Source organism: Phocoena phocoena, chromosome 12 (assembly GCF_963924675.1).
Source record: "Phocoena phocoena chromosome 12, mPhoPho1.1, whole genome shotgun sequence".
Lineage (NCBI taxonomy): Eukaryota > Metazoa > Chordata > Mammalia > Artiodactyla > Phocoenidae > Phocoena > Phocoena phocoena.
The window spans coordinates 47,138,432-47,166,206 of NC_089230.1; the positions used below are offsets into that span (position 1 = coordinate 47,138,432).

Here is a 27,775-nt window from a genome sequence, read left to right on the forward strand (position 1 = left end):
TAATTATTGTCGTTTTCACTAATTATTAGTTTCTAAACTTCCTTTTGTTCAAATTGTCCATCTTTCCGTGGGAATATCTTTGTTTCAAAGCTAATTTTATTCATTTCTGTCTAATGCTATATCTGGTAAATGACAGAAACCCTTCAATTTGAAGCATATCATTTTCCAACTACTGCAAATGAGCTTATCAGGCAGTGCTGTTCACACGTGGCTTTGAAGTTTGGTTGTTACTTCAGGGTGTTAGCTGTGTTCCATTAAGGCAACTCAGATAGAAGCGCTTCTGGAAGGGGTCATATCTCAAACTCTATAACAGGAAAACTGCTCTGAGACAGCTAGATAATACCAATCTTTTTGACCTCGCTTCCTTACATACTTTAAAATATTGCTTTTGTGTAGAGCTGTATTAACTACCTCTCCTTGTGAAGACAAGAACAATTAACCCCAGATAGTCGCACTGTATGAAGCTTGATGGATTTTGAGGGGAAATTGATTTTTTTTTAATGTTCTTGCTTTAAGAGGATGATCAAATGAGATACTTTTCTGTCCCTAGACCTATGTCTTTCCCTGTAGCAAGATATTTGGAGAAGATGGGTTTAATTCTTCTTTTCCACTAAATCAGAAAAGAGTCTAGGGAGTGAGAAAAGACATTAAGATGAACTTAGAAAGTTTTAAAGTATGTCATTCAAGTGTAGGCTTTTATAATTATTTCTGTGATATCCTAGATTATACCATAACAAAAATTTCAACCCTAATTTAAATTACCATTTCTAAAGTAACCAGCTCATTTTTTACTCAGATTATAAAATGGGTCTTTTACTTTTTGCATGTTAAATTTCATTCTGTGTTGCTTTCAGTCTCTGAAGCTCTACAATATTTCGTCAAAATCATAAGATCCCTGACTCTAGAACCCCAGAGTCAAAGTATAAGTTAAAGTATTCATCAGAAAATATATCCACACTTGGAACAACCCAATCAAAAAATGGGCAGAAGATCGTAATAGACATTTCTCCAAAGAAGACAAACAGATGGCCAGTAGGCACATGAAAAAATGCTCAACATTACTAATTATTAGAGAAATGCAAATCAAAACTACAATGAGATACCACCTCACACTGGTCAGAATGGCCATGATTAAAAAGTCTACAAATAAAAGGGACTTCCCTGGTGGTGCAGTGGTTAAGAATCCGCCTGCCAATGCATGCCGCAAAGCAACTAAGCCCGTGTGCCACAACTACTGAGCCTGCACTGTAGAGCCCAAGTGCCACAACAAGCCCGCACGCCCTAGAGCAACTACAGAGCCCACGTGCCTAGAGCCTGTGCTCTGCAACAAAGGAAACCACAGCAATGAGAAGCCCGCACACCACAACGAAGAGTATCCCTGCTCGCTGCAACTAGAGAAAGCCTGCGTGCAGCAACAAAGACCCAATGCAGCCAAAAATAAATTAAATTAACTTTAAAAAATTAAAAAAAAAAAAGTCTACAAATAACAAATGCTGGAGAGGGTGTGCAGAAAAGAGAACCCTCCTACACTGTTGGTGGGAAAGTAAGTTGTTACAGCCACTATGGAAAACAGTATGGAGGTTCCTCAGAAAACTAAAAATAGAATTACTGTGTGATTCAGCAATCCCACATCTGGGAATATACCCAGACAAAACTATAATTCAAAAAGACACATGCACCCCTATGTTCATAGCAGCACTATTCACAATAGCCAAAACATAGAAACAACCTAAATGTCCATCAACAGATGAATGGATGAAGAAGATGTGGTACATATATACAATGGAATACTACTCAGCCATGAAAAAGAACGAAATAATGCTATTTGCAGCAACATGGATGGACCTAGAGATTATCATACTAAGTGAAGTAAGTCAGAAAGAGAAAGACAAATACCACATGATATCACTTATATGTGGAATCTAAAATATGACACAAATGAACCTATCTACAAAACAGAAACAGACACATAGACATGGAGAACAGACTTGTGGTTGCCAACGGGGAGTGGGGGAGGGAGAGGGATGGACTGGGAGTTTGGGGTTGGTAGATGCAAGCTATTACATTTAGAATGGATAAACAACAAGGTCCTAATGTATAGCACAGGGAACTATATTCAGTATCCTGTGATAAACCATAATGGAAAAGAATATTAAAAAAAGAATGTATACATGTGTATAACTGAGTCACTTTGCTGTACAGCAGAGATTGGTACAACATTGTAAATCAACTATGCTTCAATAAAAAAAAAAAAACTGAAAAAAGAGAAGAAAAAAATATAACCACACTTGGGCAATTTCCCTCCTCAGAACATCTGAGCATCTAACATAAAGAGCTCAGAGTAGGAGGAAGCGAGATCACAATTTTATGTTTTGATAATAGGGCCATTTTAAAATTTTGAAAGGACATTAAGATTCTTTTGTATATACTTTATTCCTGTCCAAATGAGCTATTTGTGCCTGGCCCAAAGTTAGCACATGATAAATGCTTTTTGGAATTAATTCAGTTTTCAATTACTGCAAATACAGAGCCTGTTCAATGCTATCTCCCTAGCCTCATTTCACATTTATGGAGAAAGAGGCAAGGGCCCTCTCTGGAGTGTCAACTCTCTTTGATGTGGTGGCACTGTAAGTAATAATCATAACTAAGTTCTTTGAAGCTCCTGAGGTGCTTACTTTCATTATCTCCATTTTATAAATGAGAAAGCTGAGGCTGGGCCGGGTCAAATTACCCAGAGTGACACAGCAATTCATTGGTGGGTCTGGGATAGGAACCTGGATCTGTCGGAGTGCAGTGGCAGCAAGCTGACAGCACTATCCCTGATGCCTTCTTTATCTAAAGCGACCTTTTCTTCCTCTCTCCCTTGCTCTTCCTCATGCAGAAACAGCATGACAGAGTGAGGGAACAGATGGCAGGGGTGAACGAGTCTCTGAGGATGTCTTCCGACTCACTGACAATGCCTCGGATGACCCTTTCAGAACTTGATGACATAATAAAGGTAAGGACACACGTGACTTGTTCAGGTTAGTATTTATAGCAGGTTAGAAAAGGAGCTCAGTGTCACAGAAGAATAATCAACTCCAATTCAATCTATCAAGTTAGCAGGAATTGTAAAAATAAGATCAGTTGACTGAATTTTTCAGTTCCTTTCATTGTACAGTTGCCACTAGCCACACATGGCTACTTAAATTTAAATTACTTAAAATGAAATAAAATTAAAATTTAATTCCTCAGTCACATTAGCCACATTTCATGTGCTCAACAGCACCACATATGGCTAATGTCTGCCATTTCGTTCAGCACAGATAATCACAGAAAGTTCTGAAGAAAGTGTAAATCTAGATACATCCTACTCACTCTTTACTTGTAAGTTGTGTGTTTAATAAAGCTGATATTCAATATCAATAAATGTCACATTTTTAAAGTAGAAATTTTCTGATGAATGCATCACGAAAGTACTCTTTTTTAAATTTAATTTTATTTTTTTTATACAGCAGGTTCTTATTAGTCGTCAATTTTATACACATCAGTGTATACATGTCAATCCCAATCACCCAATTCAGCACACCACCATCCGCACCCCCCCACAGCTTTCCCCCCTTGGTGTACATACGTTTGTTCTCTACATCTGTGTCTCAACTTCTGCCCTGCAAAACGGTTCATCCGTACCATTTTTCTAGGTTCCACATACATGCGTTAATATACGATATTTCTTTTTCTCTTTCTGACTTACTTCACTCTGTATGACAGTCTCTAGATCCATCAACATCTCAACAAATGACTCAATTTCATTCCTTTTTATGACTGAGTAATATTCCGCTGTATATATGTACCACATCTCCTTTATCCATTCGTCTGTCTTAGATTGCTTCCATGACCTGGCTATTGTAAATAGTGCTGCAGTGAACACTGGGGTGCATGTGTCTTTTTGAATTATGGTTTTCTCTGGGTATATGCCCACTAGTGGGATTGCTGGGTCATATGGTAATTCTATTTTCAGTTTTTTAAGGAACCTCCATACTGTTCTCCATAGTGGCTATATCAGTTTACATTCCCACCAACAGTGCAAGAGGGTTCCCTTTTCTCCACACCCTCTCCAGCATTTCTTGTTCGTAGATTTTCTGACGATGCCCATTCTAATTGGTGTGTGGTGATACCTCACTGTAGTTTTGATTTGCATTTCTCTAATAATTAGTGATGTTGAGCAGCTTTTCATGCACTTCTTGGCCATCTGTATGTCTTCTTTGGAGAAATGTCTATTTAGGTCTTCTGCCCATTTTTGGATTGGGTTGTTTGTTTCTTTAATATTGAGCTGCATGAGCTGTTTATATATTTTGGAGATTAATCCTTTGTCCGTTGATTCATTTGCAAATATTTTCTCCCATTCTGAGGGTTGTCTTTTCGTCGTCTTTATGGTTTCCTTTGCTGTGCAAAAGCTTTGAAGTTTCATTAGGTCCCATTTGTTTATTTTTGTTTTTATTTCCATTACTGTAGGAGGTGGATCAAAAAAGATCTTGCTGTGATTTTATGTCAAAGAGTGTTCTTCCTATGTTTTCCTCTAAGAGTTTTACAGTGTCTGGTCTTACATTTAGGTCTTGAATCCATTTTGAGTTTATTTTTGTGTATGGTGTTCGGGAGTGTTCTAATTTCATTCTTTTACATGTAGTTGTCCAGTTTTCCCAGCACCACTTATTGAAGAGACTGTCTTTTCTCCATTGTGTATCCTTGCCTCCTTTGTCATAGATTAGTTGACCATAGATGCGTGGTTTATCTCTGGGCTTTCTATCTTCTTCCTTGATCTACATTTCTGTTTCTGTGCCAGTACCATATTGTCTTGATTACTGTAGTTTTGTCGTATAGTCTGAAGTCAGGGAGTCTGATTCCTCCAGCACTGTTTTTTTCCCCTCAAGACTGCTTTGGCTATTCGGGGTTTTTTGTGTCTCCATACAAATTTTAAGATTTTTTGTTCTAGTTCCGTAAAAATTGCCATTGGTAATTTGCCAGGGATTGCACTGAATCTGGAGATTGCTTTAGGTAGTGTAGTCATTTTCACAATATTGATTCTTCCAATCCAAGAACATGGTATATCTCTCCATCTGTTGGTATCATCTTTAATTTCTTTCATCAGTGTCTTACAGTTTTCTGCATAGAGGTCTTTTGTCTCCCTAGGTAGGTTTATTCCTAGGTATTTTATCCTTTTTGTTGCAATGGTAAATGGGACTGTTTCCTTAATTTCTCTTTCAGAGTTTTCATCATTAGTGTATAGGAATGCAAGAGATTTCTGTGCATTAATTTTGTATCCTGCAACTCTACCAAATTCATTGATTAGCTCTAGTAGTTTTCTGGTGGCATTTTTAGGATTCTGTATGTATACTATCATGTCATCTGTAAACAGTGACAATTTTACGTCTTCTTTTCCAATTTGTATTCCTTTTATATCTTTTTCTTCTCTGATTGCTGTGGCTAGGACTTCCAAAACTATGTTGAGTAATAGTGGTGAGAGTGGACATCCTTGTCTTGTTCCTGATCTTAGAGGAAATGTGTTCAGTTTTTCACCATTGCAAATGCTGTTTGCTGTGGGTTTGTCATATATGGCCTTTATTACGTTGAGGTAGCTTCCCTCTATGCCCACTTTCTGGAGAGTTTTTATCATAAATGGGTGTTGGATTTCGTCAAAAGCTTTTTCTGCATCTATTGAGATGATCATATGGTTTTTATTCTTCAATTTGTTAATATGGTGTATCACATTGATTGATTTGCGTATATTGAAGAATCCTTGTATCCCTGGGATAAATCCCACTTGATCATGGTATATGATCCTTTTCATGTGTTGTTGGATTCTGTTTGCTGGTATTTTGTTGAGGAAATTTGCATCTATATTCATTAGTGATATTGGTCTGTAATTTTCTTTTTTTGTAGTATCTTTGTCTGGTTTTGGTATCGGCATGATGGTGGCCTCAGAATGAGTTTGGGAGTGTTCCTTCCTCTGCAAATTTTTGGAAGAGTTTGAAAAGGATAGGTGTTAGTTCTTCTCTAAATGTTTGATACAGTTTGCCTGTGAAGCCATCTGGTCCTGGACTTTTGTTTGTTGGAAGATCTTTAATGAAAGTTTCAATTTCATTACTTGTGATTGGTCTGTTCATATTTTCTGTTTCTTCCTGGTTCAGTCTTGGAAGGTTATACATTTCTAAGAATTTGTCCATGTCTTCCAGGTTGTCCATTTTATTGGCATAGTGTTGCTTGTAGTAGTATCTTAGGATGTTTGTATTTCTGTGGTGTCTGTTGTAACTTCTCCTTTTTCATTTCTAATTTTATTGATTTGAGTCCTCTCCCTCTTTTTCTTGATGAATCTGGCTAATGGTTTATCAATTTTGTTTATCTTCTCAAAGAACCAGCTTTTAGTTTTATTGATCTTTGCTATTGTTTTCTTTGTTTCTATTTCATTTATTTCTGCTCTGATCTTTATGATTTCTTTCCTTCTGCTAAGTTTGGGTTTTGTTTGTTCTTCTTTCTCCAGTTCCTTTAGGTATAAGGTTGGACTGTTTATTTGAGATTTTTCTTGTTTCTTGAGGTAGGCTTTATAACTATAAACTTCCCTCTTATAATTGTTTTTGCTGCATCTCATAGGTTTTGGATCATTGTGTTCTCATTGTCATTTGTCTCCAGGTATTTTTTGATTTCCTCTTTGATTTCTTCAGTGATCTCTTGGTTATTTAGTAACGTAGTGTTTAGCCTCCATGTGTTTGTGTTTTTAACGTTTTTTCCCCTGTAATTCATTTCTAATCTCATGGTGTTGTGGTCAGAAAAGATGCTTGATACGATTTCAGTTTTCTTGAATTTACTGAGTCTTGATTTGTGACCCAAGATGTGATCTATCCTGGAGAATGTTCTGTGCGCAGTTGAGAAGAAAGTGTAATCTGCTGTTTTTGGATGGAATGTCCTATAAAGATCAATTAAATCTATCTGGTCTATTGTGTCATTTAAAGCTTCTGTTTCCTTATTTATTTTCATTTTTGATGATCTATCCATTGGTGTAAGTGAGGTGTTAAAGTCCCCCACTATTATTGTGTTCCTGTCGATTTCCTCTTTTATAGCTGTTAGCAGTGGCCTTATGCATTGAGATCCTCCTACGTTGGGTGCATAAAAATGTATAATTGTTATATCTTCTTCTTGGATTGATCTCTGTAGTGTCCTTCCTTGTGTCTTGTAAGATTCTTTATTTTAAAGTCTGTTTTATCTGATATGAGTATTGCTACTGCAGCTTTCTTTTGATTTCCATTTGCATGGAATATGTTTTTCCATCCCCTTACTTTCAGTCTGTATGTGTCCCTAGGTCTGAAGTGGGTCTCTTGTAGACAGCATATATATGGGTCTTGTTTTTGTATCCATTCAGCAAGCCTGTTTCTTTTGGTTGGAGCATTTAATCCATTCTCATATAAGGTAATTATTGATATGTATATTCCTATGACCATTTTCTTAATTGTTTTGGGTTTGTTTTTTTGTTTTTTTTTAATTAATTAATTTATTAATTTTTGCTGTGTTGGGTCTTTGTTTCTGTGCGAGGGCTCTCTCCAGTTGTGGCAAGCGGGGGCCACTCCTCATCACGGTGCGTGGGCCTCTCACCATCACGGCCTCTCCCGTTGGAGAGCACAGGCTCCAGATGCGCAGGCTCAGTACTTGTGGCTCACGGGCCCAGTTGCTCCATGGCACATGGGATCCTCCCAGACCAGGGCTTGAACCCGTCCCCCCTGCATTAGCAGGCAGATTCTCAACCACTGCGCCACCAGGGAAGCCCTTTGGGTTTGTTTTTGTAGGTCCTTTTCTTCTCTTGTGTTTCCCCCTTAGAGAAGTTCCTTTAGAATTTGTTGTAGAGCTGGTTTGGTGGTGCTGAATTCCCTTAGCTTTTGCTTGTCTGTAAAGCTTTTGATTTCTCCATCAAATCTGAATGAGATTCTTGCTGGGTAGAGTAATCTTGGTTGTAGGTCCTTCCCTGTCATCACTTTAAGCATATCTTGCCACTCCCTTCTGGCTTGTAGAGTTTCTGCTGAGAAATCAGCTGTTAACCGTATGGGAGTTCCCTTGTATGTTATTTGTCGTTTTTCCCTTGCTGCTTTCATTAATTTTTCTTTGTCTTTAATTTTTGCCAGTTTGATTACTATGTGTCTCAGCATGTTTCTTCTTGGGTTTATCCTGTATGGGACTCTCTGCGCTTCCTGGACTTGGGTAGCTATTTCCTTTCTCATGTTAGGGAAGTTTTCAGCTATAATCTCTTCAGATATTTTCTCGGGTCCTTTCTCTCTCTTCTCCTTCTGGGACCCCTATAATGCGAATGTTGTTGCATTTTATGTTGTCCCAGAGGTCTCTTAGGCTGTCTTCATTTCATTTCATTCTTTTTTCTTTATTCTGTTCCTCAGCAGTGAATTCCACCATTCTATCTTCCAGATCACTTATCCGTTCTTCTGCCTCAGTTATTCTGCTATTGATTCCTTCTAGTGTATTTTTCATTTCAGTTATTGTATTGTTCATCTCTGTTTGTTTGTTCTTTAATTCTTCTAGGTCTTTGTTAAACATTTCTTGCATCTTCTCAATCTTTGCCTCCATTCTTTTTCCGAGGTCCTGGATCATCTTCACTATCGTTATTCTGAATTCCTTTTCTGGAAGGTTGCCTATCTCCACTTCATTTAGTTGTTTTTCTGGGGTTTTATCTTGTTCCTTCATCTGGTACATAGCCCTCTGCCTTTTCATCTTGTTTATCTTTCTGTGAATGTGGTTTTTGTTCCACAGGCTGCAGGATTGTAGTTCTTCTTGCTTCTGCTGTCTGCCCTCTGGTGGATGAGGCTATCTCAGAGCCTTGTGTAAGTTTCCTGATGGGAGGGACTGGTGGTGGGTAGAGCTGACTGCTCTGGTGGGAAGAGCTCAGTAAAACTTTAATCCCCTTGATTGTTGATGGGTGGGGCTGGGTTCCCTCCCTGTTGGTTGTTTGGCCTGAGGCAACCCAACACTGGAGCCTACCTGGGCTCTTTGGTGGGGCTAATGACAGACTCTGGGAGGGCTCATGCCAAGGAGTACTTCCCAGAACCTCTGCTGCCAGTGTCCTTGTCCCCATGGTGAGCCACAGCCACCACTCCCCCCACCTCTGCAGGAGACCCTCCAACACTAGCAGGTAGATCTGGTTCAGTCTCCCCCAGGGTCACTGCCCCTTACCCTGGGTCCCAAAGCGCATACTACTTTGTGTGTGCCCTCCAAGAGTGGAGTGTCTGTTTCCCCTAGTCCTGTCGAAGTCCTGCAATCAAATCCCACTAGCCTTCAAAGTCTGATTCTCGAGGAATTCCTCCTCCCGTTGACAGACCCCCAGGTTGGGAAGCCTGACGTGGGGCTCAGAACCTTCACTCCAGTGGGTGGACTTCTGTGGTATAAGTGTTCTCCAGTCTGTGAGCCACCCACCCAGCAGTTACAGGATTTGTTTTACTATGACTGCGCCCCTCCTACCATCTCACTGAGGCTTCTCCTTTGTCTTTGGATGTGGGGTATCTTTTTTTGGTGAGTTCCAGTGTCTTCCTGTCGATGATTGTCCAGCAACTAGTTGTGATTCTGGTGTTCTCACAAGAGGGAGTGATAGCACGTCCTTCTACTCTGCCATCTTGGTTCCTTTCCCACAAAAGTACTCCTAGCTCATTTTTATTACCTTTAAAAGGATTTTTTTTTTTTTTTTTTTTTTTTTGTGGTACGCGGGCCTCTCACTGTTGTGGCCTCTCCTGTTGCAGAGCACAGGCTCTGGACGCGCAGGCTCAGCAGCCATGGCTCATAGGCCCAGCCGCTCCGCGGCATGTGGGATCTTCCTGGACCAGGACATGAACCCGTGTTCCCTGCATCGGCAGGCAGACCCTCAACCACTGCGCCACCAGGGAAGCCCAAAAGGATATTATTTTAAAGTCATCTGATCACCATCTCATTCTTTGACTATTTTAGCTTCCTTTCCATCCCTGTCTTCCTCTCCATCCCTACTTCCACCACTATCCTTGCTGACATCAAAATCCAGATGGATGAGTCCACCAGCTCTCAGACCTCCGGTTCCTTGAACTTCTCCTGTCCAACAAGCTTTTCCTCCCATCCACCTCTGTAATCCCTAGTATGACCAGACCCAGATCTTGTCATCACTAAGAATGCCTCTCCCAAATCCCAGTATCAAGCACCTCCCTCCCTGAGTACCACCTCTTATCTCACTTACTCTAAAAGGCACACTCCACCAATTCTCTAGCCACGGCAAAACCTCCTCCATCTCGTTTGCCGTTCCTTCCTTAAGCTAAAATTATCAGTATAATCATTCTTTGGAAACACCCTTTACTTCCATACTTACCTCTTCCCCTATTGTACTCACCTGAGAATTCTAATCCCTTAACCCTGTAAACCCAAGTACCCTCAGCATCGTGGCCACACCAGAGAAGCCAATATGACTGGTGGGAAACCCACCTCCCCTTCTGTCAGTCTGGCTGGTGAATTTGCTTCATGCTTTGCTGAAAATTAGGAACAAAGAGAGGATAATTCCCCTCATCTTCCCTCCCCAAAGCTACCAGTCTACCTGCATGTGTATCTACACTTCTACCTTCCTACCTATTATAATTAGTGAAACGTCCCTTCTCCTGCCAAAGTTTACTCCCTCCACCTATGCTCTGAATCCCATCCTTCCTCTGCTCAAAAACATGGTTGCTGGGTTTCACTCCCAAACTGTGCCCTCTCTCTTCTGTTTTGCCCAATTCTTACTCTTTACTGAGTCATTACTGCCAACACAGAAACATACTCTAGTGTCTCCTACCTTTTAAAAATTAAAAAGAAGAACAACCCTGCTCACATCCCCTCTAATCTCTGCCCCATTACTCTGCTTCACAGCAAAACATCTCAAGAGTCATTTACAGTTGCTGTTTCCACCTTCCAGCCACCTGCTGACTACTGTACTCAACCCACTCCAAGTGGGATTCCATGTCCCTTCACTGAGACTGTTTTTGTCCAAGTCATTAGCGACCTCAACATAGCCAAAACCATGGTTGTTTCTCTCTCCTCAGCTTTATTAGCCCTGCCACTAATTACCCTTCCCTCTATTTTTAAACACTTGGAGCTCCTGTCCTGGGTTCTCCAATACCCCACTCATCTGATTCTTCTCCTTCCTCCATGGCCATTTCTTCTCAGCCAACTTTGATAGCTTCGCCTCTGCATGTCCACTACATGGTAAATATTTTATGCTCTGCAGGCCACATAAAACTGTTCTCCCTTATTCTTCTTTGTTTGGTTTGGCTTGATGTTTTTTAGAACTCTTTAAAAATGTAAAAAATATTCCTAGTGGGGAGCTATATAAAAATAGGCCTCAGACCACACTTGGCCCTGGGCCATGTTGGTCCCTGCTCTGGATAATGAATGGCTCAGTGCTCAGTCCTGGGCCCTTTTTTCTACTTATACTCTCTCCCTAGTTGATCGCAATGAATCCCATGACTTTAAAGAACAATTAGATGCATGATTCCACAATGTGTACCTCTAGCTCTGAGACCTCCACTGAGTTCCAAGCTTCTATATCCAAATGCATACTTGACGTTTTCAAGTAAGAACTCAGTGTGGTATGTAGCTAAATCACAGTTTCATCTACCACTTAGGTGTGTAATAGGCATATCAAACTTAACATATTCTGAATAACACCCTCTTCCCTAGTTTTACCTAGCTCAGTAACTGGCACAATCCAATTGCTCAAATCAAAATTCTGGAGTCCTTCTTGATTTCTCCTTTCCCCTCACTCCCATTTCAACAAGACCTGTTGGCCCTACCTCCAAACCGAATGCTGATTTCTGACCACTACCCTCTTCTCTGCTGCTACTCTTGAGTATGGGTCCAAGTCTCCTCATCTCCAGTATGGACTTCTGAAAGAGCCTCCTACTGATTCATTTGCCTCCACACCTGCCCCTCAAGATCCATTCTCTACGCAGCAGCAGAACAATCCTTTAAAAACATAATCAGATAACATTGTTTATCCCGCACAAAACCTCCAGTGATACTTAAAGTAAGAAACAAACTCATGCTACATGGCCCATGAGGCCCTAAGTGACCTTACTCTGGCTCACCTCTCTGACCTCATACCCACTCTCTCCCTCCTCACTACACTTCAGCGCACTCCTGTTCATACACTCCAACTCCTCCCTGTTTTTCAAACATACCATACTTTTTCTTGCCTCAGGACTTTTGCACCTGATATCCCCAGATCTTCAAATGGCTAGTGTCCTTGTGAACATTCAGTCCAAGTAGCTCTCTTGCCCTCAGTCACTTTCTAACCCATCGTACCTGTTATCTTTTTTTTTTTTGCGGTATGCGGGCCTGTCACTGTTGTGGCCTCTCCCGTTGCAGAGCACAGGCTCCGGACGCGCAGGCTCAGCGGCCATGGCTCACAGGCCCAGCCGCTCCGCGGCATGTGGGATCCTCCCGGACCGGGGCACGAACCTGTGTCCCCTGCATCGGCAGGCGGACTCTCAACCAGTGTGCCACCAGGGAAGCCCCGTACCTGTTATCTTTTATTCAAAATATTTTTTATTCCCTGAAATTAGCTTGTTCATTTATTTAATCACTTGTTTTATTTATTACTGTATATTCCCACTAGATTGTAAATTCCTTGAGAGTAGAGACTGTGTTCATAGCTATGTGTTCTATATCCTGAAAGAGTACCTGGCACATAGTGGGTACACAATGAATATTTGTTGAGCAAATTAATGAGTAAAGGTAGAATATCCATGGTATTTTTTCTGCTTATACAACTAAAAACTTTTTTTTCACAGTCTTGTTCCCCAGATGACCAACGAAATGGACTACACCCTTAATGCTGTAGTTATAACATAAACCCTATGTGCTAGGGACTATGCTACATTCTGGGAGTATAAAAATAAATTAAACATAGTCCCTGCCTTCTAAGATTATATAATCTGGTGGGTGGAATAATAATGTGAAATCATAACAGTTGTGTGGCACGTGGATAATTGAAATATGTGGCAACACAGCTCACCCTAGAGAGGTTAGAGATGGCTTCATAAAGGAAGTGGTATCTGAGCTGAATTTGGAAGGATGAGTATAACTTTTCCAGGTGGATCAGACAGAAAATAAAGAGAAGTTACTCCAGACAGAGAAAATATGTGAAAAGGCACAGGTGCCAGAAAAAATTACAGAGCATGAAAACAACAATTAGTCAAGTTTGGACCATGGGATGCGGTTGGGTGGGAAGTGTTAAGAAATGATGAAATTAGTAAGAGGAGGAGTCAGTTGCTGAAGCCTCGCTTAGGAATTGGATTTGTTCATGCAAAGCAAGTGGCTGATTTTGAGAAGGGAAATAATATGATCAGATTTGCTTAATAGAAAGTTCACCATTCCTGCAGGGTGGTGGAGAATGGATCAGAAGACTAAAAGGCTGGGTTCAGAGAAAGGAGTTAGATGGCTCAGACAGGAAAGGCCTGAGTCTAGCCCCTAGGAACACCAGCTTTGAAAGTCTTCTGCCTGGCCAGAGAAATAGGAGACCAGGAGAGAGCAGCATCACAGAAACTGGGGGAAAAGAGGGTTTTAAGGCAGAGACTGTGACCAACACTGTCACAAACCAGAGACAGATCTGGTAAATACAGGAAAGTGTCTAATGGACCTGGCAGTATGGGGTCTGACATTGGGAACCTTGGGGCAAGAACCATTTCTGTAGTGAGCACTTCATCAACACAAGAGAAGAAGCTGTAGGGGAAGCTAGAGTCAAGTAATTGTTTGTTTGTTTGTTTGTTTGTTAGTAGGAACGTAAGCATATTTATATCTGAGAAGAGCCAATAGCTAGGGAGCAAGAAAACAGAAAACAGGGGCACTGAGAAAATAGGGGAGCATGCCTTGTACAGAACAGGAACACTTTTCATCTTAAAATATGAGGAAGATGTAGCTATAAGTAAGTGTATAGGGTTGGCTGGGGAGGGAGCTGGGGGTGGTAGCAAAGAGTTGGGGAAACTCCTGGTTGTCGGTGTTGGAGGCTCTTAGGGGCTATCAAAAAATGGTACCCCTTTCAGCACCCAAGTTCTAAACAAGTTGAAAAATAAACAGTAAATATTACGACCAAGAATATCACCTTTATTTCAGCTAAACTGAGGGTGTGGCTTCTTAAGAGATCTCTTAGCCAAGTGGGATTGCTGATACTCAATCCCAGAATTAGGCAGGTCTGCCCAAGGAGACCGGCAACACCGCAGGGTTCCTGGGGCAGGGAGGGGCTTCTCCCCAGGACAGCTTTTGCTGTGTGCAGGAGCACAGGGAAACTCAGCTTTCTGCTAGCTGCTTGCTCCCAAGAGCAGACGGGTGGAGTTGAGCAGGCTCTGTATAGTTATCCCCTAAATTGACCAAGCAAATAAACCACTCCTCCTCTCAGGGCAGAATAAGGAAAAGGTGGAAAGGCCTGTAGTTCCACTAATTGAGCTGCCTTCATAGGGAAGGAATATCGCATTGGGAGCTGGAAAAAAGTGTTCCCACTAACAGTTAGCTTATGTCTTCTAAATAAAAAAGAAAATAAAGTGACCTGATGAGAATCGGAAAGGGGTGGGGGAAGGAATTATTATTGGCTTTGGAATGGTGACAGTGTTTAGAGTCACTATGAGAGTGACCGGGAGAGAGAATTCTTTTCAGCGTTGAGGGCCCAGCCAAGGCTGAAAGTCATAGGTTTGCAGCAGCATCCTGTGCGTGGTCTTTAGCTAAGATCATAGGTCTACTGTTGAATTGAAAATTAAGAGAGGTCATGTTACAACGTGAGTGTCAGGGAGAGTAGTCAGCAAAAGAAATACAGCTGAGAGGTCAGATAAGATGAGAACTGAGTGATACCCAGTAGGTTTAGTAACTCAGAAATCATTAAGTGAATTTCTGTGTTGGTGGAGTATTGAGGTAAAATCCAGACTGGAATAGGTCAAAAGCGTGAATTTAAAGGTGATGAGATAGAGATAGCATGCATAAACACTTTTTTTTTGGGGGGGTGTCTATTTTGCTATGAAAGGGATAAAAAAGTAGGGTAATAACATTAGGGAGAAGTGTGGACAATGGAGGGTTTCTGTTTAGTTTTCTTTTCGGACGAGAGATGGCAGAGCATGTCTGAATTGTAGGGAAGCAATCAGTAGAGAAGGAGTTGAAGATGCAAGTAGATAAATATCTATGTATGACCTTTTAGACTCTTGTAGATCTGTTCTGAAACTTACTGAACTCCATAGTAAGGAGGAATAGAGATTATCTTTGGTGCTCCCTGGGAAGAATATTTTAAGTCCCTCTAAATTCAATTCTTTTTTAAATATTTTTAGAATGCATCAGGGATTTATGCTGAAATAGATGGAGCCAAAAATGAACTACAAAGAAAACTATCCAACCTAAGCAACCTCAGTCATGATTTAGTTCAGGAAGCTGTTGACCATGCACAGAACCTTCAACAAGAGGCTGATGAATTGAGCAGGTAATATCCTGGTTTTAGAAATGCAAACATCTTTATAGGCTGAGTAACTTATTTTTATTCAGTTTCACATGACAGGGTTGCTGGGATACAGTGTTAGCAGTTTGGTTTTAGAGTTGGGTTTGCTTATTTGTTTTTCTGTTTGTTGGTTGGTCAGTCTGAGAGACAATTATTGTTTATTGCAGTTGCTTTGGGGAGACAGTTTTTCGATTTTAAAAAATCTGTCAGATTAGAGATCTGTGTTGTGGGAGGGGTAGTTCTGTTCCACATTATTGATAAGATAACCTAACACATTTTAGTTATAGGGATATAACTGCTGCCCAAAATAGTATCAAGTAAATCAGATCCTTCTGCAAGGTCTAATTCTGCCATCATCACCCATTTATTTCAGAGACAGCATTAGCTTTCCACACCCAAGTGTCTTAAGTAAAGCTGGTTGGAAGGTGGCAATACGAGGGACTTGTGGCAGATACTCCAACCATTCCCCAGTGCCCAGCAGGAACTATTTGATTTCAGCACCTGTTAAGAGAAAAATCAATTGATAATTTTCCTCGCAGTATCTAGAAGAGAGTCCTAAGCACTCATTTAATGTTAATTGAAATGTACTAAAAGACTGGCATTGAATTCATGACCCTGAAAAAATAGGTAAATAATGAGATCATTATAGAGAAAGATTGCAAGTCTGGCAATTAGAAACAAGGATCGTGAAGGTCATGAATAAAATAAGACCCAGTATTCACTTCTGTTCAAAACTTAAATCACCTTTCTTTCCTGATTGCCAAGGGCAGGGGTGGGAGTGGGGATGGAGAGATCATGGGTAAAACCTTGGTGTGTGAGATGGTGTTGTATCCAGCTCAGTGTCATGCTCCCAGGGAATGTGCTTCTGATCAAGCCAATAAAATGGAACTTGGAGAAAATACTAGTTTTGGTAACAACTGTATTGGTAGATTATTATTTTTGAGATTAATTCTGTGGCCCTCTTCGTTGTTCTTTTGTCATTTAGTAACTACATCCCATTGAATGGGATCCTAACACAGACCTTCTCAACCCTGCAGCAAACAGTGTTCCAGCTAGAACTTCTAAGGAAGTTACCCCATGCTTTACATGAAACATAATCAGAAATATCAATCACCCTGAAGTCCCTTTTTTATGTTTAGCATATCTCTGACTACATATATTCAGGAAAACATCCAAATTTATAGACGTCTTCACTTCAAAATGTGAATATTCTTCAGCATCTATCTGGTGTACCCAGTGGTTTGCATGTTTTGCCTCAAACAGAGATAAACATAATTCATCAAGAAGCTTCCATTTCAAAAGCACATCTTTATTTTCTATATTGATGTAGTACCTGTTTTGTGCCTAGTAATGAAAACAAAGTAATAAAGGCTTTTTGTTTCAAGCTCTTTGATATATCTGCTCACCACTCTAGCCAGCAAAATTTTTAAGTATTAATAAATATTGGTAACATTTTATACCGTTTATCCCTTTCTTTTAAAACTTCCTCAAGTTTTACTCTCTGTGCCATTTCTGAGAACAGGGGGTTGTGGGGAGATTTAAGTAGCAGGCATTTGGATCAGAATTTCCTCTGCAGAGCAGGGCTGCGTTATGACCTTCATGGGCCATAAAAAAATTTTTTTAATTATATGTCATTACTACATTGGTATAAAGGCTAATGTAATCATTATTGTTATCCTCATTTTTTTCTTCTGATTTTAAAAAAGTTAACATGAAAGCATCTTTTTGGGCCCCTGAATGGTTGTCAGCCCTACTGCAGAGGAGCCAGAATGATGGTGAACTCCGACAAAAAAGAAGAAAGTTGCCAAGGAAATAAAGAGGAAGTTCCTCTGAGCCTAAGCCGGTGTACAGGGACTGAAACTGGTTGGAGGAGGCTGAGAAACAATTGGCTGAGCTCAGTAGGTCAGGGTGGTGTGAAGAGAGGAGCCAGTGTAGGATCTGCAGTGTCATGTACTGCATCACAGAGAATCTTCTGAGAAGTTACTGATGAATAAAGTGATACTAGTCATAAATTTCTAGAAATGGGAAAACAGTATGGAACTGGTGGAGTTAAGACTGAATAAAATTAAGACAAAGGATTTAGGATGAGCTGCAGAAGAGGGGGCTGGAGTTTGTATTATAGAGGAAGAAGTGTTTGTCAATAATATGAATTATTGTGTGGATACACTTACAGTTTGAAATTTCCATTTAGGAAATGGTTTAGGTATAATAAATCCTGAGATTTACTGCATGCCAGGCATGGAACCAAGCATTACACATATTTTATCCCTGTTAGACCTCATATGAATCCTCTGAGGCACATACTGTTATCAACCTCTACGTGAGGGTGTCCAGTGCATCATGGGTATCAGTAAATGTTAGAGGAACCTTACAGGGGCCAGAAGGGACAAAGGCAGAGAACATGGTGTCAGGGCAGGGGTGGTTGTGAGATGAGGCTGTGCACTTAAGCGGGGGCAGCTGGGCCTCAGGAGTGAGACCTTAACCATGTTTGCCCTGGGCAAGCTATGCACCCTTCCTCAGAGCCTCAGCAACTTTTATGGAAAAAAGGAATAACAATATCAACTTCATGGGTGTGGTAAGATTTAGACACATAATATATGGAACGGGGCTAGCCCAGTATCTGTACATGATGCTCAATATGTGTTATAACCTTTCTTAAAGAAAAATGTGATCTGTTATATAAAAGAAGGAAAAAAGATTGAATAGAGTGAAACCAACTGATATTTAACACCAGCTGAGGTTATGCACCCTCTCCAAGGGCCTTAGTTTCTTTGCCAGGGAGGAAATAACAATGCTGATTCGGGTAAGCAGCAGGTGGGGATGATTGTGGGTTCATTCTTCTGCCTGACTTCACCACGTAAACAAACTCTTGAGTAAAGAGGTGCAGACGCTGTTTTTAAATCAGCATTTTCTTTCCCTGAGGCTACTGCCAGGCAGGCAGTTGCCAAGGAGCCAAAACAAGGTGAAGCCTTGAGGGAACCAAAAGTAGAGGAATGCAAAGAAAATGTGCCCTTAGGAAAGGCAGCTCGGGAAAACCTTGCCCAGCCAGGTACTTTAAATAACAGGAAGGAAGTACCTTTGGTCCCAGAAGTGCTCCAATCAGGCCCTTAAAATGGCCCTATTTCCCAAGGAGGTAAGAAGGAGAAATAATGCCACGTTTGTTTATTAACAGGAATTTGCACAGTTCAGATGTGAATGGGCTGGTACAGAAGGCTTTGGACGCTTCAAATGTCTATGAAAATATTGCCAATTATGTTAGTGAAGCCAACGAAATGGCAGAACAGGCTTTGAACATCACTGATCGAATTTATGATGTGAGTATTCCCTTACTTTAACATTCATTTATATGTTGCCTTTTCCTGGCTTATGACTTTTCTGTTTCCTAATGTCATCTGTTGAGCTTCCAATGTAATACAAATGGCAGAAAGGGCAGGAGAACTAAGAAAAGACCATTTTATTTATGTTATGAATGTTTTCAGTAATGCAGGTTCTTCAAGATGTGTCATACTCCAATCAGCAAATGCCAATGTCTTTGACAGCTTTTTTAAACCAAAGTCCCTGCGTAAAAAATATTTAAGACTAGTTCCTGCTGATAGAAAAGATACTTTATGCATACATTCAGATTTCCTCAACTCAAAAATTGTTTATTGAACAGCTTTTTCATGACAAGCACTTTGGTGGGCCCTTGGCCAAGCACTATTCCAAGTTCACTGAATTTTCCTCAAAAGCCATTTATCTTGAAAATGTCAAGGATATTATTTTCTCATGTTCACATTTGACCTTGATTGTGAGCTGTGAAAATGAAGCTGTATGTATCTTGCTTGGTGTTTAGCAGATAAACTGTATCATTTAAATCCTAGAACGATGAAAAGTTGATTTCTTCTGCCGTCATTCTTACTCTCTCCATCCAATTTCCTTGTAGGCTGTGAGTGGGATTGATACGCAAATCATTTACCATAAAGATGAGAGTGAGAACCTCCTCAGTCAAGCCAGAGAGCTGCAAGCAAGGGCAAATTCTAGTAAATATTTTCTCTTTCCTGTCTTCTGATTTATAGCTGCTTCCCTCCTTTCACACAGTGTTTCTGCATATAAACAGAGGTTTCAAAATGCTAGGATTAAAGAATAAATTATATTTCATCTGAATAATAAAAAAGCAAGTATTAGATATTTTCAAATAAATTGTGGTTTAAAAAAATTCCATGTAGTAAAATTACATGGAAACATATAGTTATCCAATATATAGTGGATATTCTTGCTAATCAAAAAGGCTAATTAATAGAAACCTACCATGAATGCCAATTTTCAAGGAGATAGTACCATAAAATACACTTTAACCCTAAAATTATACTGCACGTAACGTAACCTTCCTTGAACAATTCAGAAGGCTCTTTACAATTTTACCATGAAGGGATGGGTCAGCACTGTGAGAGTCAGGAGGACAGGGTACCACAAAGCCATCTGGTTTTTTGCACTTTCTTGTAGTTTGTGTTATACAAGGTTGCTGTATTTAGGACAAGCCTAATGACCATATGGAAGAAAGCACTTCCAAAGGTTGGTATCTGCACCTGCTAAATCAAGCACATCCCAGAGTGGGAGAGGCAGGAAAAAATAAAAGTGAAATCATTTCAGTTAGTTTTGAATCTTATGAGTTACTCTTGAAAACAATCAAAGAATTTTACTAAACCTTACTCATCGCTGAGGTAATGAGCTCATTCCTGAGGATATTAGAGCATTGACTAATGAGGTTGGAAATCCATTATCTAGCTAACTTCTACCACCTAAAAACAAAGACCAAGTTTGAAAATTTCATGTGATTTTATCAAAGCAATTAACCTGCAGTCTAACTGTACATTTTCTCTCTTTTTTAAATGTAGAGCCATTATATAGAGAACATAAATGCATTTGTTTTTCATATGCAGACTATTTAACTATTTAATTACCATAAAGCAGCTATTATCTGAGTAAACAGACAATAAAAATGCTGTTTCTTCATTCTAATTAATTCATTATACAAGTTTAGTCTTAAACATGCTCTTTAGAAAAGAATTAGAATGTTAGCAGTAAAGAATTAGAATACTTATATTAAAATATTTTTGGATAAATGTTGTCATATGTATGTATTGCTTTTGTTTGTGAAGACCAGAGTATGTGGGTCTTCACAATGCAGTGACTTAAATACTTCATTCTCCTTGATAATTTGCAAAGTATTTTCTCAATCCTGTCATTACTGATTTGTTGAACCTCATGAAAGCAATTTTTCTATTCTGATAATGCTGTCTCTTCAAAGTTCCATATTTTATGTGTAGAGAAATCTCTCTGCTTTGGTCTCTTTGAATATTTTTCAGATCTGGTCGCCTATTTCATGATCTTGTTTGGTTAAATCCCTTCATATGTTTATTTGCCAAAGGGACACTGATGGGGAGTTAGGACTGTGTGGATCAGAACTTGCCTCCCTTTAGAAAATATGCATGTTTGGGGCTTCCCGGGTGGCGCAGTGGTTGGGGGTCCGCCTGCCGATTCAGGGGACACGGGTTCGTGCCCCGGTCCGGGAGGATCCCACATGCCGCGGAGCGGCTGGGCCCGTGAGCCATGGCCGCTGGCCCTGCGCGTCTGGAGCCTGTGCTCAGCGGCGAGAGAGGCCACAACGGTGAGAGGCCTGCGTACCGCCAAAAAAAAAAAAAATTCAGTTATAAAATATGCATGTTTGTAATATAAATTCAGGTTTTCAAATTGAACCATATTTCATCTGTTGAGTTACACTGTAATTTCAGATTACTGTTAATTCATTTCCAAATGAATTTCAATGATCAGTAATCTTTATTTACCAGATTTCCTTTTTTTCATTATCTATATCAAATAGCCATCTGTAATAAACTCAGGAAGCTGCTGTCTTTTAAAATCTTCTACTGAATTAATTGGTAAAATGAAAAATGTCTATGTAAGACAGTGGGTTCCAAATAGGACAGACTTTTTATGAAGCATTTCTTCTTATAAACATCCAGCCCCAAATAGACTTCCTTTCTCCTATTTTATCAAAAACTCCAAATACAGTTAAATATATTCTTTCTCAGTATATCAGCAAGTGTTTTTTGCAGTAACAAGACCCAAAAGGAAGAGCTGAATAGATTGCTTGTATTACAATATTCAAAAATTGAAACTAAAAGAGGAAGAGAGGGTGCAAAACAACAACAAAGTATGTTTAAGACCCTCCTTGAATTCTGGGAAATTTTTGGCACTACCCAGAGGAAACAAGAAAGAAATGCTTGTACTTTGGTTACATTGTACTTGGTACAAGTACATTGACAGGATCAACTAAGCATCACCCATATATACCCATTATGTACATGTATGGGGAAAAGATAACTGAACAATAAACCAAGCACACCAAGACTGTATAATTGAAAAAAGACAGTACACCATGGGAGGGTATATATTTGCAAGCCCATTGGAGAGAAAGAAAAGAAGGGGAAGTGAAGAAATTATTTTTTTGTTTGTCAAGATACATACATTTCCTGATGCTTTGGAAGTAAACAAAGCATGAAACAAGAATTCTTGGGAAAGTTGATCCTTCAGTTCAGGTGACAAGATATTACATCATGACTTTTTTAGATTTGTGCCAAGGTAGCCTCAGTTAGGGTCTATGCTACAAGTACATTTTCAAGAATAATTTTTTAAGAAAAAGACTAATTATCAAAACTGATGCAAGAATGAATAGAAAATCTGATAGAACTGTATGTATATACATGTGTATAATAAATCTAACCAGTAATTAAGCCCTCCCACAAAGAAATCTCAAGGCTCAGATGGCTCCACCAGTGAATTCTCTGAAACACTTAAAGAAGAAATGACACCATTAGTACATAAATTCTTCCAGAAAATAGAAAAGGAGGAAATACTCTCTTTCTTCTATGAAGCCAACAAAACTTAGATATCAAAACCTAAGGATGTTATAAACAAGGAAAAATATAAGCCAAATTCTCTCTTAAACAGAGATGTGAAACTCCTAATCAGGATATTAGCCAATCAAACCTAGCATACATAGAAATGGTAATACATGACCAAGTTGGGTTTATTCCAGGATTTCAATGATATTTTAACATTTAAAACATCAGTAGCAATTCACCATATTTACAGAACACAGGAGAACATTCATATGCTTATCTCACTACATGCAGGAAGATCATTTAACAAAACTCGCTACCCACTCATGTTTTAAAAAAACTCATAGCAAACTAGGAATAGAAGGAAACTCCCATAATCTAATAAAGAATAATAAAATAATATTCAACAAACCAATATTCATACTGAAATATTGAAAGCTTTCCCATTAAGATTGGAAATAAAACAGGGATTCCCCACATTATCAATTCAATGTGTAAATATCCAGTTTAATTCTATGTAAAACAATTAGAAATTAACTATTTTTAAAATAACACCATTTGCAATAACATAAATTACCTAGGAATAAATCTGATGCAAGATGCTAAGATCTTTACACATAAAACTATAATATGCTACTGAAGAAATTAAAAGATGATCTAAATAAATGGAGATCAAAATGAGAATTTAGATCTAGGGAAGAATAAATAAAAACTGTGTTCATTAAGTGGAAGACTTGAATTTGTAAAAATAACAGTTTCTGCCAAAATTTATCTATAGATTCAATATAATCTCAATTAAAGTACCAGAACTGTATATACATATACAGGATGCTTTTAGAATTTCTTTGGAAATGGGGGTGGATGGGGGTAGGCAAGAATAGCCAGCACAGTCTTGAATTAAAAAAAAAAAACTGAAGGACTTAAACTACCCAATATCAAGACTTACAACTGTACAAAAATTAAGACAGATACAAAAAGATATAAAAAATTGCAATACTCTATCATTTCTTCTGAATAAAGCTTAAAAATAGACACAACTAACGGGCAGAGATAGCATTCAGAATAGTGGTCACCTTTGGGTAATCATGGAGGTCCCAGGAAACCATAACGGGCTAATAAGGCTTTTAAAAATGCTTTTCTTGACCTGGGCGCTGGTTATATTTTGTGTTCAGTCTGTGAAAACTCATCAGGCTGTACACTTATAATTGTGTACCCTTTTCTAGATGTGTGTTGTATATCAATTAAAATTTATTAAAACAATCAAGAAAAAATAATTATTCTTATCTAACCAGTTGTCACCATAAGTATAGATAGATCTTTTCAGCTCTTTATCAATCGTGCTGCTCGTAGTTGTTAGTCACAGCAGTGCTATATTTTTCAATCAAAAAAGTTAGCCATTATCTGTACATCCGTAAGAGTTACTTTATGACATCCTAAATCACTCCGAAGCAGTGTTACAAGTTTTCTGCAATCCTTTACCTCTGAGTTGAAATGCCGCTTTCCAGAATTGGTGTTCTATGTTATGTTATATTCAGAATATTGCAGATTACTTAGTGATACAAACCAGAATTTTTCTTGTTGCAATGGAGATTTCTTTCCTGGCATCTTTGCCCTACTTGTACTTTTTTTGGCTTCTTCTCCACAGGCAATGACGAGGCAGTGGCTGACACCAGTAGGCGCGTGGGTGGAGCCCTAGCAAGGAAGAGTGCCCTCAAAAACAGATTAAATGATGCCATTAAGAGACTACAAGCCACAGAGAGAGGTGAGGATCTCAGGGAGAACTTAAGGCTCATCTGTTTGTTCACTAGTATTAAGGTAAACCTTTGAGGAAAGAGTAGGTGATTCTTTGCTTATTAATCTTTTTATAAATAAATATTGCTTTCTGATGACAAAAGAAACTATGTTTATCTCACTCACACATGCACACACATACACACAAAAGTCCTGGAAAATAATAAAAGCTGTAGTCACATCACCTAGGGGTGACAATTAAATTTGAGAGCATTTTCCTCCAATCTTGTGTGTATGTGTGTGCGTGCACGCATGCATGTCAATGAGATCATGATGTTTATACTATTTGGTAACCTACTTTCTTGTGAACATCCTTTTTCATTAACGAATATGCCCTAATTTGGTTATTGGGTTTCTCTGGCCCCAGAAGTAAACAGCTGCTCTCTGTTACATGCCATGTCGTTCTTATAGTGCAAGCAGGGAGACCACTGAGCCAGAGAGAAAAACAAGAGCGCTCATGCTGCCTAATCTGGAACTAGTGCTATCTTAGAAAGATGTGATCGGGCGCATAAGTGCCTTTCCCGGCATAGTGGAAGTTAACACATTGCTGCTGGATGTGGTGTTTCACTACACAGAGCAAATTCAGCTACAGAACTACAGGATGCCAAAGCCCTGGCCAGAAGGGTGTCATCAGCATCATCAGAGCTACCACATGCTAAGCACTGGGCTGTGTTTTACAAACATTATCTCATGTGGGAAAGTATTGCTGTTGCCTTTAGGCTGATGTGAACCCTGAAGCTTGTCAAGGTTGGGGAACTTGCTCCAAAAGGCACAGCAACAAAAAGAAGCAGACCCAGGATTCAAAGCTACATCCATCAGAGTTCAGAGCATGTGGGGTTAAGTTAAATGTTTCTCCAGTTAAAAATAATTAAAGCTACAACCTCACCTGAGTGATTTTTAATTGTTTTTATTACAGAAATAATACATGACCATTATAGAAAAATAAGAAAAGAGAAAAGAGAAATCTTTTATAATCTCATTACCCAGGAAAAAACCGTTTTGTTGTAAACTTATATTGGTTTTACTTTAAATATATAACTTTAAAAAATTTCACTATAGATCTCTTTTGAAACTTGCTTTTCTTATTCAAAAATACCTTTCCTTATCAATTTAGTTCTGTACTAGAGCATCATTTTTATGACAGAAGCTGTCCCACAAAGAAGAAAGTGATATTTACAATGAATTTCAGACATAGGCATTTTATGAGTTAGTATCTCATATTCATTTTCTGTAGCTTCCTCACCAGGTCTCTAACCTGAAGAAATACTACTCTTTTTTTTTAATTTCCCTTTAATTTGGAAATGTTTTAAATGAACGACATGATTTTAATGAGACTTTAGAGTCTTTCAAGCTCACTTGTTAATACTATTAACAATATTCTAGTGTACCTGACTTACACCATAATTAACATTTATTTAAAGATCTCGGTTTGGCTGAAAAGCCTGAATTTGAGGTCTCTTTCATCCCAGTGATGAAATGGATATTCATGACCCCATCAAATGTCCTACTTCTTTGCAAAGTAAATGTCCTTGTGCTCTGTGTGAAGGTGACGCTCAGCAGCGCCTGGGTCAGTCCAAGCTGATCACCGCGGAAGCTAACAAGACCACAATGGAAGTCCAGCAGGCGGCCGCCCCGATGGCTAACAGTCTAACCAACTGGTCACAGAATCTTCAACATTTTGACTCATCTGCTTACAACACTGCAGTGGACTTTGCCAGAGATGCAGGTATCACTTAGTAACTTCACAATTTGCATCCAATTGAGGAATTGGCCATTAAACCCTACACATCTTTTGTTAAGAAGCAATTTTTTTCATTCAAGTTTTAGATTGGAATATTGTAGGAGTTAGCTTAGAAAAGGATAAACTTTTTGCTCAGTTCATCTATCAATATATATGTATGTGTGTGGACATAGGAGATATATGTATTTCCCATAAATAAACACCAGACAGACTGGTTGAGTTAATTTTTTTCTGCGTGAAATAATGGTAACACTTGTTTTTATCAATGTAAGATTGATTCTTTGGGGAAGAAGGGCAATCACCTGTTAGAATAAATATGTTAACAAAATATTGGTTTGCTTTTAGGAAAAAAATTTACTAAACAGCACTGCTGTTACTAAACATCATTGCTTTTTCCTTACCTGAGTAAAGCAGGTTATTACCAACAAGTACTGAATATGGCCAAATATAACTTCAGCTTCCCATTAAGAAGTAAAGTCTGTTGGCCAACTTGAATATATAGTAATGAAGATGAAATATGTTGATATCTATCTAATTAATTTAGTTATACATAGATATTAAAATCACATATTACTTGAGAATTATTTTCCAGTCTCATATTTTTATTCCATCTTTTCGTACCTCCTAAATATCAATGTCTTTGTCATGATTAGAACTTCCAGTTCTCCAGAATGGTTTTGCAGACCGTATTCCCTTCACTTTCATCTGGATTAAGAACCAACTTTTTAAATCCACGTATGGATTTGCCCATCGCTAGAAATTTTATCCCAGGGCACAATATCCATTCCTGTAACAGGAAGATAGCTCTTTTATACTCATCTTTTAAGTATATATTCATGAGCCCTCCATGTAACCACTCAATTTCTTTTGAAACTTAATCTTTAAAAAATTTGCCTACGTGATATCCAATATTTACATTTGTAAAGATATTGCCTCAGGAATATTTACTAAATTGGTGTTAATTTTTTTCCTCCTTGTTCAGTCCCATCAGTGATGCCAGTAACCATCTAGGACTAACACTGATTGTGTGCTTTCCTCAAATAGCATTTTGTGGTTCAAAACAAAGTAAATGAAAAAGCATACCATAATATGAGACTTCATAAAGACTCTAAAGTGGCTCCCTTTCTCTGAGAGAATTGAGGGTAGAGAAACCTGTTTTGTACACATTTTCATAATCAGCGTTTAATGTAGTGCTTTAAACATACTTTATTGCCTCTGATGTTGAAGACTATTATACTATAACAATAGCCATTTTATAGCATAGCTATTGTGGTCAGTGATCCAAATAACAAATATTTACCGCTGTATTAACAAATACATTACATGATAGTAGCTATTATTTACCTGATTTCATTCCTTTTGCTGGAGAAGCACCTTGTTTCCTAAGTACAGAAAAGAGAAGTTTCCCAGGTCCTCACTGACATATTCTTCTGAATCTGAGTTTAGTTTGGCTCCAGGAAGAGGCTTGCTTTTGTTCAGCTGCTAATGCTCAGTGACCATGCCCTACCCTTAGATAGGAGTTTGCCCAAAGATATTTATTTTCAAGTCCAGTGGTTCTCAAACACTAGTGTGCATTGGAGTCACCTGAGCCCCACCTCCATGTTGCTGGTCTGGGGACCACACATGGAGAGCCAGTGCTCCAGTCCATGAAACTTTGGAGAAGTTACGGCATTCTCTGTATCTGGGGTTCTTTCATCAAGCTGTATCCTTATGATTTGTGCTCTTTTCTCTGTGTGTGTTATACATCCCCCCTCCCCACACAACAAAACATAACCTAAAAAGTCAGTAAGATCTGCTCCTACCATCACCTTTGTCTGGGACCATAAACCATGGCTGCCCCTCACCTTGGCACAACTGCCACTTTTCTGGATG

At 39.0% G+C, this 27,775-nt stretch overlaps 1 protein-coding gene across 1 annotated transcript in view; it reads left to right on the plus strand.

Moving 5' to 3' along the window:
- Window positions 1-27,775, plus strand: part of LAMA4 (laminin subunit alpha 4) — a 149,830-nt gene that overhangs the window by 87,767 nt on the left and 34,288 nt on the right. The window contains exons 12-18 of the mRNA XM_065888640.1: window positions 2,882-2,998; window positions 15,327-15,475; window positions 18,663-18,804; window positions 19,413-19,509; window positions 24,017-24,133; window positions 25,709-25,888; window positions 26,886-26,902. Of these exons, the coding sequence (XP_065744712.1) occupies window positions 2,882-2,998; window positions 15,327-15,475; window positions 18,663-18,804; window positions 19,413-19,509; window positions 24,017-24,133; window positions 25,709-25,888; window positions 26,886-26,902 (819 nt within the window). The remainder of the gene's footprint in view (window positions 1-2,881; window positions 2,999-15,326; window positions 15,476-18,662; window positions 18,805-19,412; window positions 19,510-24,016; window positions 24,134-25,708; window positions 25,889-26,885; window positions 26,903-27,775) is intronic.